The sequence below is a fragment of the Marmota marmota genome, unplaced genomic scaffold, assembly GCF_001458135.2.
Source record: "Marmota marmota marmota unplaced genomic scaffold, marMar, whole genome shotgun sequence".
In the NCBI taxonomy this organism is placed as follows: Eukaryota; Metazoa; Chordata; class Mammalia; order Rodentia; family Sciuridae; genus Marmota; species Marmota marmota.
The window spans coordinates 9,593,526-9,610,759 of record NW_026000164.1 but is presented as its reverse complement, the minus strand read 5'-3'; the positions used below and the strand labels follow the sequence as shown (position 1 = coordinate 9,610,759).

The 17,234-nt window shown below is 48.3% G+C and overlaps 1 protein-coding gene and 1 gene segment (V, D, J or C); one reads left to right on the top strand and one right to left on the bottom strand.

The window, feature by feature from the left end:
* Window positions 1-3,834: 3,834 nt before the first annotated feature.
* LOC107149111 (putative DBH-like monooxygenase protein 2) lies at window positions 3,835-11,931 on the bottom strand. The gene is made up of 13 exons (XM_015493879.2): window positions 11,644-11,931; window positions 11,014-11,160; window positions 10,358-10,519; window positions 10,058-10,141; window positions 8,674-8,841; window positions 8,387-8,489; window positions 8,057-8,223; window positions 7,684-7,775; window positions 7,325-7,421; window positions 7,127-7,186; window positions 5,632-5,762; window positions 4,786-4,900; window positions 3,835-4,510 (listed from the first exon to the last, which is right to left on the bottom strand). Exons 1-13 carry the CDS (start codon window positions 11,929-11,931, stop codon window positions 4,262-4,264), a joined length of 1,863 nt encoding a protein of 620 aa, XP_015349365.1. The 3' UTR covers window positions 3,835-4,261.
* Window positions 11,932-15,834: 3,903 nt separating this feature from the next.
* Window positions 15,835-16,911, top strand: LOC125611624. The segment is given in 2 exon segments: window positions 15,835-15,941; window positions 16,212-16,911. Coding segments are annotated over 2 exon segments (387 nt in total).
* The last annotated feature ends 323 nt before the right edge of the window (window positions 16,912-17,234 follow it).

The following is a 17,234-nucleotide window of genomic DNA, read 5'->3' as shown; positions in this document are numbered from 1 at the left end:
GGCTTGCTCACATGGAGGGCTGACCTTGCCAGAAGAAAAAGGTGATGCAGACAGAGATGGCTATAGTTGTCTGCGTGGGTGGGAGGTGAGTGGAGAAGCCGGCAGATGGAAGAACCAGTAGCCACAAAGGGCAATAAAGTTCTTGTCACAAGTTTTACAAAGGAGCTGGGGTTTGAAAGAAAAATGAAAGCAGTTTGAAAAGGGTGAAGCCAGTGTATAACCCACCTCCCTCTCTTATTGTAAGGAGCTGGTAGGTGCTGCCTGAGCCCAACTGGGAGTTTGTTGTTTTCAAAAGGTCTCTGAGAATTACATGCATGTCTGATTATGTCAAAATGCACCCAACTATTATGTATAACTACAATGCACTAATAAAAACATTTTAAAAAGTTCTTTGTGGAGAAGTTTAAGAGAGAATGGTGTGAGTGGGGCTAGGCTGGGGCTGTGTGGGGCATTATGTAGAACATGGCGAGTTACCCTGGAGGCTGATGTAGTTAGTGAGTGAGAGAAGGGGGCTGTAAGTGGAGGGCCTCACCTCCAAGTTCTACTGACACATGAATGCAGGGATTAAGTTCCTAACACACGAACTTTTGGCAGACACATTTGAACAAGAGCTGGCTGACTCATTTAAACATAAGATGTTCAAAGTTTCTTCTGAAGAGCTGCTTTCACCCAAGTCTAGAAGTTTTACCATATGATAACTATAACATACTTTATATACAAATAGAGGTAAATTGTGGTATATATGAGTAATAAAAATTGTAATGCAAAAAAGTACATTATAAAGGCATGGATTGGTGTGAACATACTCTATATACAAAAATATGAAAAACTGTACTCAATATGTGTAATAAGAACTATAATGCATTCCGCTGTTGTGTATTTAAAAAAGTAAAATCAATAAAACGAAAAAAAAGAGTAATATAAGATACTCTAATTTCAAACTAGACTGGAGCTTATATTTTTCTTCTTGGCATTTTATAATTTATGATAATAGCAACTTCTATGATCTTGTTCAGATGTTTCTAAATTCACTTGAGAAAAATCTGGTCTTTTATAAAATTACTTAAATATATGATTAATTAGAAAATGAATAATATATTGGTCATTGGTGAATTGTATTATGGATGCACACAACTTTATTCCCATACAATGAAAAATCACAGGACACAGAAAGTAGTTTCTAAAAAGCAGTGTGGGACAGCTCTGCGACCTTAGGGGTCCTGCTTCCACACTGGAAGGAGATTGAGAAGAGCCACGTGTTTGCTTTATTTATACAAGAGGGCTTCAGAGAATTTTCATGGAATGTTCTTTTGCCAAGGAGGAAGGCTGTCCAAGCCCAGTGGGTAACGTCCAAGTCTGGAGCTACAGAGCAGCCTCTCTAGCCAAGCAAAGACTGAGGTCACAGCTTTGTGTAATCCATTAAGTGGGAGAAGTCACAAAATGACCTGCAATGCCAGACCCCAAATCTCCTTGGTTCCAAGGCCAACTAGAGGCTTTTCAAGTAGCTTAGGGTGGCCCCCTACAGAAGAGACAAGAAGAGACAGAAAAATGGGACGAACACATATCATGGATAGATCTGGGTAAAGATCTAGATGAAGGACACAGAAGAATTCTTGCAATTGTTCTATAAATTTGAATTTGTATCAAATATCCTTATTCCACATAAGACAGAGTCACTGTAAACATTAACCTGTGATTCCTTTTGACCTCAGGGAACCATAGATAAAAGTTATAAGAGGGAATGAATCTTTTATTTATCCTCCACATTTAATATGGAGTTTTAGTAGAGGAGAAAATTAAGTCAGGGGCAAAGTGAGCTTGGAGACCCTTGCAGGATGAAGGATGACATACAGGCCAAGTGACAGCACATTCTTGGAGAAAGTTGGGGTCACCTGTTTCCATTTCAACTTGGCATCTTCCTGGTGTAGTGTGCTATTAGGTGACCAGGAGACTGCAGTCACAGAACTGTGGCTGAAAGGATCTTGAAGCCATCTGGTTTAGGCACTCAACCTCTGTGGGAGTATTTTGAAACATTTTCTCAGCAGTGTTCACCTTCGCTTTCTGTCCACATACGTGTGATATGAATGTGACCCTTTAACAAATTATTGGCTGGATACATATAATTTCTTTCTTGAGGCAGTCAGCCTTCAAGATGGACAGTGCAAGTCTAAGGGGAAAATAGCTACTAAAGGGCTTGTGGACACTTAACTGTAGCCCCACAAGGGCAGAAGGGTGCTTGTCCTATTTCCTGTTCATTTCAGTAGCACCTGCTTCTGGAAGTGCGCAGATAATGCTTGGTAAATACGTGCATGATGAGCAAATGCTGAGTTCAGAAGAGGGAGGGAAATGAAATGAACAAAAGCAAGCCAAGGAGGAACATGAAGTTGAAGGAAAGGAGAAACAGTGTCTGGGGATTGCTGGGCCAGGACCTGGGCAGAGAGGACCCTGGGGGTTCTGACTGCAGCACCTGGGGTCACTTGAACTCTATAGAAGAAACCTGAGAGTAAGGCTGCGACATAGCCTGAGGACTAGCATTTGAAACCCTGCCATAAAGTACCCTATACCTTAAAGACTGAGGCTGGAAGTATTTGCTTGGGAAGACTTGTGGAGTAACCTGTTAGAACAGACATGTCAGCCTTGCTCAAGAATCAGACAAAGCAAAGGGAGAAGTGATCTGTTCCGGATGCTCTAAGTATCTTTCTAGATCCCATTTTTATCTCTGTGTTCTCCTTGGGTTGTAGAAGATACTGGACTATGTGGAAGATGCCTTAGGATTATTACTCAAAAAGAAAACCTTCATTCCCTTGCATGCTTCCAATAGAGAAGACCAACAGTCGATTAAGGTGTGCCTGTTTTGTCCATAATCATGAGCTTTGGAAAGCATCTTCAATGTTAGGAGGGAAAGCCCCTCTATTCCCATGTCATGAGGCTCAGAAGTGGTTCCAATAATTAAGATAAGAAACAGAGATTGCAGGAGCTAAATATGAACACTGAGGATTTTGAAGAATCTCAGAGTGAAACATCCAGTTTTCTAGGAAGAATATAAGAGTAATGAATCTTTGTACCCCATGTCTCAGGTGCACCTCACAAATCCCAAAGGAGGGGATTTGTTGCTCTGTCAGGAAGCAGGGCTATTCTGTTAGACCCATCCTTGGCCCTTAGACAATGACACAGAGTTTGCTAGGACTATGTCCTTGGTCTCTAGGGGCTGACGATCTTTCTAAACATCTTGAAAAATCCAGGGAAGGTGTGCCTTCTAGAGAACAATGAGCAGGGCACTTCATAGACCAGCATGGTGACATTAAATCCTCAAGGTGCTGAGCTTTTCAAGCCAGGCATATAGACATAGCCCTAGAAGATCTCCGGGAAGCCACCTGCAGTGCCCTTTCCTAAGAACCAGGGTGCGAGCTGCAGCTTGGCTCCACAAAGCATTTACATCTAGTTGCTGCTCTGTCCCTGTGAAATTTTTGGACAAGCCCTGGACTCCAAGGCTAAGGATGCCCTCTCTGCACCTGTTCTCTGAGCTCAATTCAGCTCGCTTGCCCAGTTAGGCTCCTGACACCTGGGGCTCTGAGTGTGACAATGTGACACTTGGTGAGATAAACAAAGATCATCCAACAAAAGAGACCCAGGGACGAGGCAAAGGCTGTGCTTTTGAATGCTGCCTTTGGAGCAGCCAGGAACTCATACACCTCTGGGTGCCTCGTACTGAAGAATTCAATAGAATGCTCAGCTCCCAAACCAAGGGCTCAAAGGAAAGAGATGGCGACAGGAAGCAAGTCCAGTTCTATTTAATGGGATGTCTTGAGCTCTGTCCCTCACACACTGGGTCCCTCCCTTTATCACAAATTGCTCTGGCTCTCCACTGCCTCACAGGGAGGGCTAGAGGCAAATATCACTAGAAAAGAGAAATAGGAACCACCATCAGGGCGGAGGGTGCGCCGGGGCATGGCAGGACTCTGCCCCTGATTTCAGACCCTCCGGCTCACGGCATCCTCCTGGCAGGGCTGGGACACCAGAGTCCTCAGAGAGCAGCTCCACCGCTTCACAGCCAGCCTAGGAAGCAGGCCTTGGGAAACATGTGGTCCCACAGCATGTCATGGAGAAGGGTTCAGGGACATGGGCCTGCAGAGTCATGGCTTGGGCTATGGTAAGGCACAGATGGGGAACTCGTTGGGGCCAGAGCAGGGAGTTCTGTGTTTGCTGATAAGGGGAGGACTGAGCAGAGAGGGCTCTGGGCGTGTGGCCTGAGGAGGAGGAATCAAACTTCAGGCTGTAGCATGGTAAGGAGCCACGAGAGGGTGCCCTGCACGAACAAGAGGGCAGCCAGCGGCAGGTGGTCCAGGGCAGCAGTGGAGGATCCGGATCCCGAGAGGGCCACTGGTGCAGCCCTGAAGCCCGCAGGGGTCTGGTCCTGGGGCTCCACTTTGCCTCCGGAGGATTCCAAGCAGGGCCCCCGAGGAGTGGGGATGATGTCAGGAATCCAGCCTGTTGTGTTTTCTACCAGCTCCTGCAGGTCAGGGAAGAAAAATGGTAACTCCAGAAGCCTCCCTACCAACTTCGTGTCCTTGAAACCTTACTGGGCCATCCCTGTCCTTACAGAAGTCACAGTTTAACTAGGAGGCTCCCACCACATACACACCCTCGGCAGCAGCATCCCACTTCCAACCCTCCTTCCCCAACCCACGTGCCCACCACTGCATTGGCTTCCTTTGTCCTTCTTTTTCCTGCCTTGGCCCAATGCCCTCCCACATGTCCCAGGGTGGGTGCTCCTGGGACACTCACATCGATAGTCTTGATTACCACAATCTGCTGGGACTCCTTGCAGGCTCTCTCAGCCTTCTTGATGCTCTCTGGAGTCCATTCAATGCTGCTCATGACCATGGTACCCTCCATGGGACTGCCATGGGCAGCAGGAGCAGGGCAGGGGGAGAGAGAGCCATTTAGGGTCCACTTAGTGCTTTCCCGCAACGTGTATAAAGCATGCTTGTTAGCAGCCTGAGTTCATGACAGCGTAAACTGTCAGAATGTCTTAGAAGTTAATGAAACAATAATAATGAGTTGACAGAAGGAGGAAGATCATCAGAGTGGAGAGTTTCAGAAACTGAGAAAAGAAGATTATCTTTAAGGACATGGCTTTTTCACATAGGAGTCCAGGAGGATCAAGAGAGGGGCTGCAGGCTGCCGTTGCCAGAGCCTCAGGTGAAATGCAGAGTCTGTGCAGATGTGCATCATAGAAGTTTCAGGGATGCATGAGAGTCCCAGAAAGGATACTTACCACCAAATCATTTAAAAAGAAATACAGTCTTTGAGCCAAACAGTGCTCATGAGAAAGGCACACAGAATGTATATATAAGTGATCCGGCTTGTAGCAGTCGGTTCTCATCTGTTCCACTGAATGACCTCGCTGATATGGAAAACTTCCCACACAATTCCTCTGTGTATCAGAGCTCTAAGTGTCAGACACTGGCAGGAGCAGGGGTGAGGAGGGGAGGGCTGGACAGGCCGTCCACCCAGGACTCCTGGCGCACCAGCCTGGGAGGGAGTGGGTGGGTCTCCTCTTCCTCCTTCCCCAGCCCTCCCCAGATCCCTCCCCGCACATGCGTGGGTTTTATTTCCCAGGTGACTCACTCTGATACCTCCTCCCCCAGCTCACGGGCCACATAGATGATGTCAGGGTAGCCCTGGCAGCTGGAGATGTTATTTCGTGGGTAGTAGAAGAGAAACACAAGACACATCTCGTTGAGAGTGCTGGGACCTCCCTGGAGAAGAGGAGGGAGATGGAGAGACAAAGATGTAAAGCCGACAGAGAGGGATGAGGCAGGCCGAGAGCCTTCTTGGTGGCCACCCTTCCAGAGATGCCCATCCTCTTTTCCCTTAGCATAGGGCCAGCATGTTGGGGCCTCTTCCTTTCTGCTTTTCCATTTCCAATCGGTGGACAATTGTTGATAATATTTTCAAAGAAATATCACACACCATCTGCCCTGTGCTCTGCATTTCCTTTGCCACTGCCTCTCAACTAGTATCAGTCACCCGTCTGTCCTGATGGCAACCTGACCTTAGAGCCATGTGACCATTTGTTCATCACATTTCCTGCCTCCCGTCACCTGCCTCTTCAGTCATCTTCTGCAGCTTCTAGCAAACCTATTAAGAGTACTCCATTTTCATTAAAAAAATTCTTGGATTATATATAATAATTCCAAAGCATTTTTAAATTGCTTTCCTTTACCTGGCAGGTAGCTATGTGGTGGCAGAGGTAGAGGCTGCCCTCTGGGAGATATAGATAGGACAGTGTCATCCCTGCTTCAAGGACTCTTGCCAGCCACGTCTCCTTGCCCTCATCCCACTCGTCCAGTCACCTGTCCTGTTCCCTACCCTCCACACGGGCGCGATGCTTCCTACGCACACTCCATGATTCCCTTCTCAGAGGTTTTCTCACACTTGTCTTTCTCCAGCTCTCCCTGTCTCTGCGGGTCCAAAGCAGGACACGCTCACTTGTGTCACATGATCAGCTCACTGTCTTGGGATTTTTTTCCCTGTGAATTTCCCTACTGCATTATCCCTGTTCTTCTCTTACTGTGTGTATTCCTTTCTACCTCCTATTAGGATCATTTGTAAGGCTGGAGATATTTTCTTTCTTAAACGCACGGGACCCACCAGCCATTCCCTACACATGACTTAGGTGTGGTCCCCTGGGACCATGGTAACTGTGACAGGTATCTGCTACAAGACAGGCAGTATTCTGGAAGTTCCCTGTGAGTCCATGCGTTCTCATACGGTCTGAGGGGCTAGGTTGTAGTACTCTTTATTAACTGGGAAACTGAGGCACAACGAAGTTAGGTCACTTGCCTAAGGTTAGAAAGCTGCTAAATGATGGAGCTGATTTTCAAACACAGGTCACGAGGAGCCCGAGTTCTTGTTCCTATCACTCTAACTTTCCATGGTCTAAAGAGGGTCATCAACAGGGAGTCCCTGTACCCATCCTGGAGGCATGGGGCACTGAGAACATGAATGGATAATGCCACTGGGAGGAGGAACAGTCAGAGTCACTGGATTACCAAAGCCAGGGGCAGAGCTTTCTTTTGGGGCTGTGGTTATTGTGGCCGTAGTGAAGAAAGACCCTTACAAAAATCACAGAGTCACGGTCCAGCGTCTGGTAGCGACACTCTATCAGCAGTTCATCTCCCTGTTCAGGGTGAAACATGAAAGCTGAGATAAGTCACAGAGGGATGGTTCGGTCTTGGCACTTTCTGGGCTGACAACAGCGAGCTCTGATCCTGCTTTCCGCAGGCTCCAGCCAGGCCTCCCCGCCGTGGGCTCCCACCGGCTTGATCACCACCCGGTGTGGTAAGTCTCGCGTCTCCTGAAGATTGAAGTCATAGGAGTCATCTTTACAGATTGTTTGGAGTTGTGTTCCATTTCTACAGAGAGAAGGAGAGAAGACAGAAACAAAAAGATGACGTCGGAGGGGGTCTGCCAATAAAGATGCAGCATGCGGGGACCTTCTGGAGACACAAATTGTCCATTAAAATAAATAAGAAGCCCCTCTTTCCACAGCCTTATGTGGTCACCTCTATTCTGGGGACAGTGCGAGCTCCCCCTTATTCTCAACCAAGCAAAACCTTATGCTGAAGAATCTTTTCCCTTATACAGAAGGGCAAGTCAAATCAAGTCTTCCCTTACCTGTACTGCACAGCCTGCACCGCCTGCCCAGCCAAGTGGGTGTGGAGCAGGTAGCCAAACACCTGGATGTCAGCCACTGGGGTGCCGTTCATCTGCAGCAGGAGGGAGGCACTCCTGGTTTGCTGAGAACCCTGATCTTGCTCCTTTCTTCCCTTCGTAATTGACACCTTCCTCTTGTAATTGACACCCTGCTCCCCGAACCCCCAAACCCTGACACCTTTTCTCCCTTGTATGATTCATGCTATTTATTTTCCTGAGCACCAGCCTACGATCATTATAAAAGTCTGAGGCTCAGGCTCTTCAGCTTGGTGATCAGACCAGATCTGTGATGGGGAACAGGGGACCTCGGGAAAGGCTTGTCTCCCAGCTTTACCTCTTCAAACTTCTCTGTCTTACACAGCCCGTAGGACATAAAGGACTCAGCACCCGGGGGAATGAAGTGTATGGGGAATGTGAAGACACCCAGCTGGAGGACTCCCATGTCGTATTCGCGCAGGTGAGAGGTGTAGTATAGTCGGATCCCTGATGTGTCATATAAACCTGGTGCAGAAGGAAGGACAGTGGGTCACGGTGTGTAGAGGAAGAGGTGTAGGAAAGCTGGGTGGGCTGAGACCCACAGAGTCAGCATGCAACGCATTCCCAACACCTCGAGGAACCAGCCGACCTCACCAACTGCCCTCCTCCAGGTCCTCTGCAGGCTCACCGGGAAGGTTGTGGAAATTGCTGTAGTGAATCTCTAGTCGAATCCACTGAGGGTCCAAGGGGGTCCCAAGAGAGATGCCCACATTGTCTGGAAACTGGTAACTCTGTTGGAGGGATGGAGATTTGGCAGCAAGAAGGACTGGAACTAGGTGCCAATCCAAGGTTCCTGCCTGGTTTTCTAACCTTCACCCCAACCTTCCCTATCCCCATCTTCCATTAGCCAGCAATGCTCCCTGCTCAACAGCATGCTCCCCATAAGCCATGCGTCACCCCCACCGCAGGACTCACAGTGCCCCCGACAGCCCAGCCCACGATGACCTGTGAGCAGAGGGAGAAGTCAGGGTCGGCCCCGTAGCAGTCGTTGATGCCCTTGGGGAGCACACTGGCATTGCCACAGGCATACACCAGGATGTGATGCACCATAGTCTCATTGTGCTCCACCAGCTTGGGCTCGAACTACACAGAGAAAGGAGGGCAGAATGGGGTCAAGTGTCCCTGCCTTCAATCCTTATTCTCCCCACTCCTTTTCCCCGCTACAACTATGGCATTCTCCACTTCTGTCCAGTTCTCTTCCTCTTCTATTTCCTTTCTCTGTTTCTTTTCCCCAAGCGATATTTTTCCCAACTCTGCCTGACTCTCCTGTCAAGGCTTTAAACCTCTTTCCTGAAACCACAGCACATGGTTCTACATCCAGCTAGGGACATTCCAAGGCCTCTGACTCTCTTTAGTGTTAGGCTTGGGTCTGGAATATCTACCAAAGGCTCATGTGTTGCAGGCCTGGTCACCCGTGCAGCAATGTTCAGAGTTGGAAATGATTGGATCATAAGGGCTTTGACCTCATTGATGGATTAACCCACTGATAGGTGAATGGACTAAGGGAGGTGGTGGAAATTGTAGGTAATCGGGCGTGATTGGAAGAAGTAGGTCTCTGAGGCTGTGCCCTGGAAGCGTATTTCTTGTCCTTGGTTATCCCTGCTCCCTACTCTGGCTGCCATGAGCAGAGAAACGTCTCTCTGTTGCACCCTTCTGTCATAATGCTCTGCCTCACCTCAGGCCCAAAGCAATGGCATCAGCTGACTGTGGACCTCCAAAGCGATCAACCCAAAGAAATCTTTCCTCTTCTAAGTTGTTTTTCTCAAGTATTTGTTACAGTAATGGACAGGTGACTAACACACTCTAACCTCAGTTGGTGCATGATCTCTGAGAATGTATCCATACTCAATTTTCTAAAAAACAAAAAAGTGGCTTCCATACAAAACTTGACCCTTACTATAAGATCCTATTTTCAGGTACTTGATAAGACTAAACACTTCATATACAAAGTTAGATGACCAAGTTTGAGTTCACTCTAGCTTTGTTGACTTCCTGACAGCCCAAAGCCACTTCCCCTTCCTGATTTTTACCTCTTTCTGGGCCATCAGAGCACAATTCTAGGGCTTACTCTTTGCAAGTGCTATTGTTTAGTAAACTCTGTCAAAAATCTCCACTGCATTGTGAGGCTTGCGTAAAATAGTGCAGGTAGGTATAGTCCTAGGCTCAGGAAATTATGTTAATACCACCCCCACCAAGTCCCAGATGGTTCCATTCTCCCAGCTGCTTCCCTATGGCTCCTTCTAGAGACTCTGTGTGAGTGCCTTCCCCACTTGGCGGCCTCCCCAGTCTGTTCACATACCTTGTAAATGTGATGCTTCTTGCTGACGATGGGTAGAGGAAGAAAGGTACAGGCATATGTGGTATCATCTTCTGGAATGAGGAACTGGGGAAGGGGACCCAGAAGGCAAGCAGGGTGAGGGCAGGGTTCTCAAAGATGCCAGGGGAAGGATGGGCCAGGGAGGGGGTTCACTTGAGGGCTACGTGGGCAGTCTTTGGGAGTAACCTCACCCCAAGGAATGTGCTGAACATGGGGTTCCAGAGGAGGGGTCTGGGTTGAGTGGAGAGATGGAAAGGGAGGTGGTGGGGTGGAGGGGCTTACATCAGTGATCTCCAGGTCATGGATGATGATCTCCTTGGGGACCTCCAGATCGTCAGGGTGGAACATTTGTAGTAGGAAGATGGACTTAACAAAAGTACGCTCGGGATCCAGCTTCAGTGTGTCATCCAGGCCATAGGCAGTCAGCACCCTGATGGTGTCACTCTGGGGGTGCCGTGAGCATTGAGGGGCTGCCCCCACAAGAAGCACTTCACATAGATGTGCACCCAAGACCCTAATCAAGCCTCGCATGTTTACACAGTGGAAGGGAAAGGAGTTTGGCCTGGAGACTAGTCTGAATCTAGTTCCACTCAGAGTTGAACTTTCAGGTCACCTTGAACAATCAGGGCATCCTCACATTCCCTCTCTGTGCCTGGTCCACAGCCTCAAAATGAAAGAGTAGAACTGAACACAGGAATTCTAACATTCTCAGGTTCAGGGACAGTGGGTTCTTCAAGGAGGGGTGGGTGCAGAGTCATTGGCGGAGGGCAGGGCAGTCTGTGGAGAGCTTGTGGATTTCCAGAGATGGCACAATTGAAGTAGTCCCTGGGAAGTCTGGGAGGGACAGATGCCCTAGGAATTGTGCGACTGGAGGCAATGTACCTCCCCAGAACCCAGAGTTGTGTGTGGATAGTGCTTTTCTCCCTCCCCTGTTTTACCGTGATGTCTTGATCATGAGGATCACAGGAGCGGAAGGGCCTGGAAAAGCGCATGGTTGTGTAGACAGCGTCTTCTGTTAGCCCCAGCAGCTCGGCATCCTGGCTCCCATCCTCCTCTAGGGTGTTTTCATCCACAAGGTGCTGATCCTAGGGTCCAGGGAAAGTTGAGGAGTAAGAACCAGAAGCTCAAATCATCATGCTTTGGGGCAGCAGGTGTCCATTTATCTCCCACAGGGCACCGATACCACAGAACCCAGGTCTGCTTTATTATTGTATTTCCTTCTAGGGTAGAGCACAGCTTCAAGGGTTGGGTTCTCAGAGCCTATGTTTCAAACAGCTTTGAGCTTTTCCCAGTGACCTGTGTTTAGTAGGCTGTTAGCAAAGAAGGGGTGCAAGAGTCTCTCACAGTCTAATGGTTGTTCTCCTAGCAGCCTTGAAAACATGCATTCTGGAAGACCTAGGCTACAAACTCTAGGCTAGATCATTCTTGTAGGGAGAGACCAGCAGTCAGCAGGAGTTCTGAGAGTGTGTTTGGTCATGTTTGGAGAATATGGGTGTTTTCTGGACACAAAGCCATCTTCAACCTAACGAAGGCACTCATCCCTGGACAGGAGTCACCCTTAGACTTACCGAGAAATAGACATTGCCATCAGGCAGGACTCCTCCAACAACCAGGTCACTTCCCACCACAGTGTGGCGGTGGCTGATGCCCAAGCCCACCCAGCCAGCTGTCCGGACCTGGAGCTCAAAAGTGATGACCTCAGCCTCAAAGTCAAAGTCCCAGAGCAGGAAAATGACATTGGAAGGATCTAGGAACCTGGAATAGCGCAGGCGGGATGTGGGGCTGAGGTGGCTGCCTGGGCAGGTGTCTGACAGGACCAGAAGTAGAAAAAGTTTAAAGAGAAGGACACAGGTCATGGCTCCTGCGACCTGGAGCATCTCTCCTGCAGATGAAAACTCAAGAGCTCTGGACTTATATGTCTGTACCTGTGCCAGGCACCATGCCATGAGGGAGGGTCAGGCTGGGATCTTCTGATCTGATTATCCTCTGGGTTCTGAGTGGTGCCACTTGCATAAGTGGAGTTCAGATGTCCAGAGAGGGCACGGGGCAGGTTTCTCTCACCCTGGAGGGGACCTAGCATGAAATTCTCCTGAGTAAATCACTCAGGTTTCCCACCCCAAATGCAGGTCAGTCTCTTGCCCATGGAGACCCTGCAGAGTCAAGGAGGATTCGGCATCTCCCTGCTTTTCTTCCCTTCCTGTCTCTCTCTCTCTCTCTGCCTCTCTGTCTCTCCTTGCCTTGGTTCGCTCCCCCATCCTGGATCCTTAGATATCCTTACTAAGCGCTCTGTCTCTGGCATGTTCCCTCCACCCCCAGTTTAGATGGGTGTTTCCCATTTTGTCTGTGCAGACTAAGGCACTAGTGGGGGTGTGTGTAAACCTAGTCTCTCAGTCCTTGGTACCATGTAGGGAGGAGGNACCTGAGTGCAGGTCTGATGACCAGCGGGGGAGGCCACTCGGTGGGTTGAGGGAGGAAGAGAGAGATGAAGCCCTAGAGCACCATAGGCAGAGCAGGTGCTCCCTAATCCCAGGAAGGACACCTAGAGGTGAAAGAACCACAATCAGCTTCCCAGGTGGGCAAGTCCAAGTCCAGGGCAGCTTTGATTTTCATCACATTCCTGGGGAGGAACAAGAAGGAGAAGGAGTGAGGGGAGAAGAGGGAGAAAATGAGAAACAGACATGCACATGCCTTTGGGCTGCCACCCATGAGCTGCCGCTCAACAGAGCCACATTTTACTGACTCTCCTGGGAGGCTTGGCCCGATTTCTCCAGGTGCGAGCACATTGGTTTTATTGTTTTATTACATAAACAATAACAGCACAAAGGGAATATTAGAATAACAGAGTGGAAAGAAACTTCAGACCCTCTTAATTTTCCAAAAGTTCCAAACCATTTACTTTTAGATAAGGAAATGGGAGCACCAAGGGGCATGCCCTGGGTTTGCTCTTTTCATTATTTTCTTAGGTCCTTGACCCCCACAGGACAGCAGAGCCCTGAATGTTCTTCCTCCATGGTTCATCCTGATGGAGGGAGTTGGTGTCATTTGTTAGCTGCTTTGTAGGCAGGGTCCAAAGTCTCACTCTAGTTCCAGACTTATTTCCTTCTGGTTATTGACACAGCCACCCAAGGGCTGTGGTTCACCTCATGCGACCCCTTTGCCTGTTCTCTACTTGGAAATGGACAGGACATGTGCCCATGGGCTTGCCCAACACACTCTGGCCATGCATCCCCACACAGGAGTGCAGCTCATGGAGTGTGTGCGGTGAGTGGAGAACGCTGGGGTGAGCTGCGTTGTCTTCATTCAGTGCCTGCATAATCTTTGAATCACACATTAAGCTCAAAAGCTGGTGAAGCTGTTTGCAACTGAGGTGCTGTGGGGGAGAAAAACAAATGTCCCCAAGGGGCAGCTACAATCTCCATCGTTGGACCTGGCAGAGAAAGTGGGGATCCAGGCAGCCATCTGGAAGCCAGGGGCTTAGTGTGGCTGGGAACAGAGTGGCCAAGACTGAAGACAAAGTCATACTTGGGGAGGCCCTGACCTTGAGGAGGAGGAACACCAGGGAGGAGATAACAGGAGTACTGGAGACACTCTGATCCCAATCTCATCTGAGGATTAGGCTGAAGACGGGGGACAGGACAGCCGGTCCTGTAAATGGAGAAGGGCCTAGGATCCCTAATCCTGCAATCTGTCCTGCCAGCCGAAGCACCGTTCTCAGGGAAGAGGCAGGGTTCTCATGAAAGAGCAGGAAGCCGGCCATTATGGACCCAGGAAATCCCTTCTTCTGGCCCTTGTCTGTAGGACACTAGGCCATTGCTGCACATTTTGGAGGGTCCCCAGGGAGATGGGCCTGGTGTCTGGGTCACCCAAGTCCCTTTTTTCTTTTACCCAGTGTCTGTGATGGGGCTGGCACTGAGTAAAACCCAGTGCAGTTCCAGGTCTTGAAAGGTAAAGTTCAGTGGCTAAACTGGCCCGTGTCTCTATACTGTCATCCACGAGCTGCTGAGGCTGGAGAGAGGGCAGACACAGGGCCTTTTCAGTGGCATTTTCCAGATTGTTGGTTTTCAAACTGGAAACAAGGAGTCCTCTTATCAGTGATACACAGTCAAGAGAACTTGTGCTTCCAATTTCAGCTGGTTACTAAGTGATAAGCAGTTGAAGACAGAAGTTACCATTAACTCTACCATATTTTAATTGGATTTAAAATTTAACACTGCAATAATAAAATGCAGTTATTACTGAATGCTTAGCCTGTGCCAAGCTCTATTTTAAGAATATTTTCATGTACCGATGCATTCACTCTTACAAAATAGTTTTCAATATTATCTCCCTTTTGTAGATGAAGAAACTGAGGGCCACTAGGCAGGAGAGACAGCAAAGTGAGCAGTTGGAAAATATATAATTAGTTATATTTATATACATGAGTTACTATAAATCAATCAAATGTGATTAAATATATTTAATAAATTAATAAATGTATGTTTAATAATTAAATATTATTTTAAATAAGTGATAAAAATGCCCACGAGGTAAAAGAAAAAGAAAGTAACTTTATTAGTAAATAAGCATTACACTGGAAAGTGAGGCACATGAATCTTAATTTACTAAAAAGTTGCAAAGACGGATATAACCCACCATGAGTGTATTCTTAAGATGAACTTGGAGGGCTTCACAGACCCATTTGTCAGACACCCTTCATCTTAGACTCACTTGGCAACTGGAGTACATCCATGTTGCCCCCAACCAAATAAAAAACTTCCTATGTCTTTACAACAGAAAGTAGTTTTGCAACTTGAAATAAGGTTTTTACTTAATTTGGACTTCTGCACTAGGCTCTTTGCTAAATTAAGTTAGGTTTCTACCTGAGTTAAGCCAGGTTCCCAATAGAAGGCTGCTACTTCCTTGGGACCTGGGAGATAGGGGCAGCCAACCTTAACCCTGAGGATTAAATTTCAAAGAAATGGTCCTCGAGAAGATGTCATTCTTGGGTTTTAAAGCTAGCAAGGGGTTTAACTGAGCTTTTCGAAAGATTTTCAAACATTCCAAACAGACAGGGGGAATTTATCATTCCAAGTTCTCTAATGAAAATGCTTCAAGAAAAGGGAGGATAATTGGGCTGGGGTTGTGGCTCAGTGATAGAGCACTTGCCTAGCGTGTGTGAGGCACTGGGTTCCATTCTCAGCACTGCATATAAATAAATGAATAAAATAAAGGTCCATCAACATCTAAAAAGAATTCAAAAAAAGAAAAGGGAGGGTAAGGAAGGAGTCTTCCCTTTTTTCTCCACGGAATTTGTATTGGTCCTCACAGAGTCAGGCACAGATCATTGATGATGGGTGACCATTATCATACACTTGCCATACATGGTCATGCCTCAGTGTGGCCCTGTAACAGCCTCCAGCGTAAGTGGAGCATGTGGGCCAGGGATGACGGCTCAGTTCTATAAGCCTTATTTGGTTGTGTTGAGATATTTTGATCCCTTGCAACGATCTGAGGCTTGGATTTCGACTACCTCCAGGTATCTTGGGGTGCAGGAGAGGGTGCCAGGCCTCCCTTCAAAGAGGTCTTCAGGAATATGGGGAGTGCAGGGGGAGGGTGGGAGTGCATGGGGAAGCTCAGGAAGCAGGAAATCACAGAAGCCTTTTGTTTGAACTTTGTGCTTCAGAGAAATGAGACAACATATTTGGTTTCCTGAAGAAGCCACGCCCTTTGGCACCTCAGGCCAATAGACCCAGCCTCTGATTGCTGTCTTACAGGCGAGATCCTGCTTTGTCTCACAGCGCTTCAGGAGAGAGCCAGAGGGGCCAGGGGATGGGGCCATTTTCCATTGTGTGCGTCTGGGTGCTCCTGGCTGCAGACCTGAGTGCAGGTCTGATGACCAGCGGGGGAGGCCACTCGGTGGGTTGAGGGAGGAAGAGAGAGATGAAGCCCTAGAGCACCATAGGCAGAGCAGGTGCTCCCTAATCCCAGTCTTGGACAATGCCCTAGGGACAGCCTCTCCCCTGGCAAGTGTCCCTTCTGCTCCCTGCAGCCTCCTGTCAGTGTCACTCATGGACTCCCTCCCCAGAAATGAGCTCAGTTTGTTACCCCCCTGCAACCATTGTCTGTGCCTTCGCTTCCACCAGCCTTTGTGTTCCAGACCCCTCTGCAAGCCTGGTGGAGCAAAGGCCCAGGTGGGTTCTGGTACCACGTGGACAAGCTGAGACTCTGCACTGCATCCTGAGGAATTCCCAGTACCCCTGGATGAGCTGGTACCAACAGGATCTCCAGCAGCAGTTTCAGTGGCTGGCCACTCTGGGAAGCCCTGGGGACAAGGAGGCTATATCCCTTCCAGGAGCCAATTACCTGGCCACATGGGTCAGTGACACGGAGCTGAGGCTGCACGTGACCAACGTCACCCAGGGAAGAGTCCTGTTCTGTACCTGCAGCAAAGACACAGTGAGAAACCCTCCTGGGCCCTTTGAATAAAAACCACACACACAGACACCCTGGTTTCTAGGATCTCTTCTGCCTGCTTCCTCCTCGCCTTCACCCTCCCTTCTTGCTCTAACCAAAAGTGGAATCTCCTGCTGATTTACCATTTGACTTTCTCTGCTTAAACAGCACAGCAATCTCATCCCAGCTTCTAGAGGGCTTGAGTGTGAACACTTGTGTGTGTTGGGGAAGGCTCTTATTTTACCTAAACCTCAATCAACTAGCAATAGGTGTTCTTTCCATAATTTGCATACATAAAAAGCATATTGCATGATAATGCGGTATCAATCCCAAAAGTGAGAAACCTGGAGAAACTCTGGAAGCTCAATAAAGGCATGGGCGGAATTGCTGAGTGTGTAGCCTCCCCTTCACACCCCTAGAATAAACTCCTATTTTATTTTTCTGATGACATCTCCATTCTCATTACTCATACTTATCTCAACTCCTTACACCTCAAACTCAAGCTTATCTTTAAGACAGTAAGACCTCCCAAAAGAGCAAGGTCTGGATCTGCAGGGGAGGGATTCCTGAATATTGTCCCATAAAGCCACAAGTCAGAACTGACTCTGAGGTCATTCCTAGAGCAAGGAGTGGAATGAGGAGGCACAAGCTCCAGGCTAAGTGTTGGGTAGTACCTTGGAAGATTGGAAGTGCAGAATGAAGAGGGATGGAGGGATGGAGGGAGGGA

What these genes read in the sequence shown, in the direction of transcription:
- LOC107149111 (XM_015493879.2), bottom strand. Translation starts at nt 11,931, where the DNA reads ATGACCTGTGTCCTTCTCTTTAAACTTTTTCTACTTCTGGTCCTGTCA. An exon ending in ATGACCTGGAGATCACTGAT is followed by an intron (nt 10,142 to 10,357) that starts GTAAGCCCCTCC and finishes CCCCTTCCCCAG; the next exon opens with TTCCTCATTCCAGAAGATGA. An exon ending in AGACAGAGAAGTTTGAAGAG is followed by an intron (nt 7,776 to 8,056) that starts GTAAAGCTGGGA and finishes CTCCTGCTGCAG; the next exon opens with ATGAACGGCACCCCAGTGGC.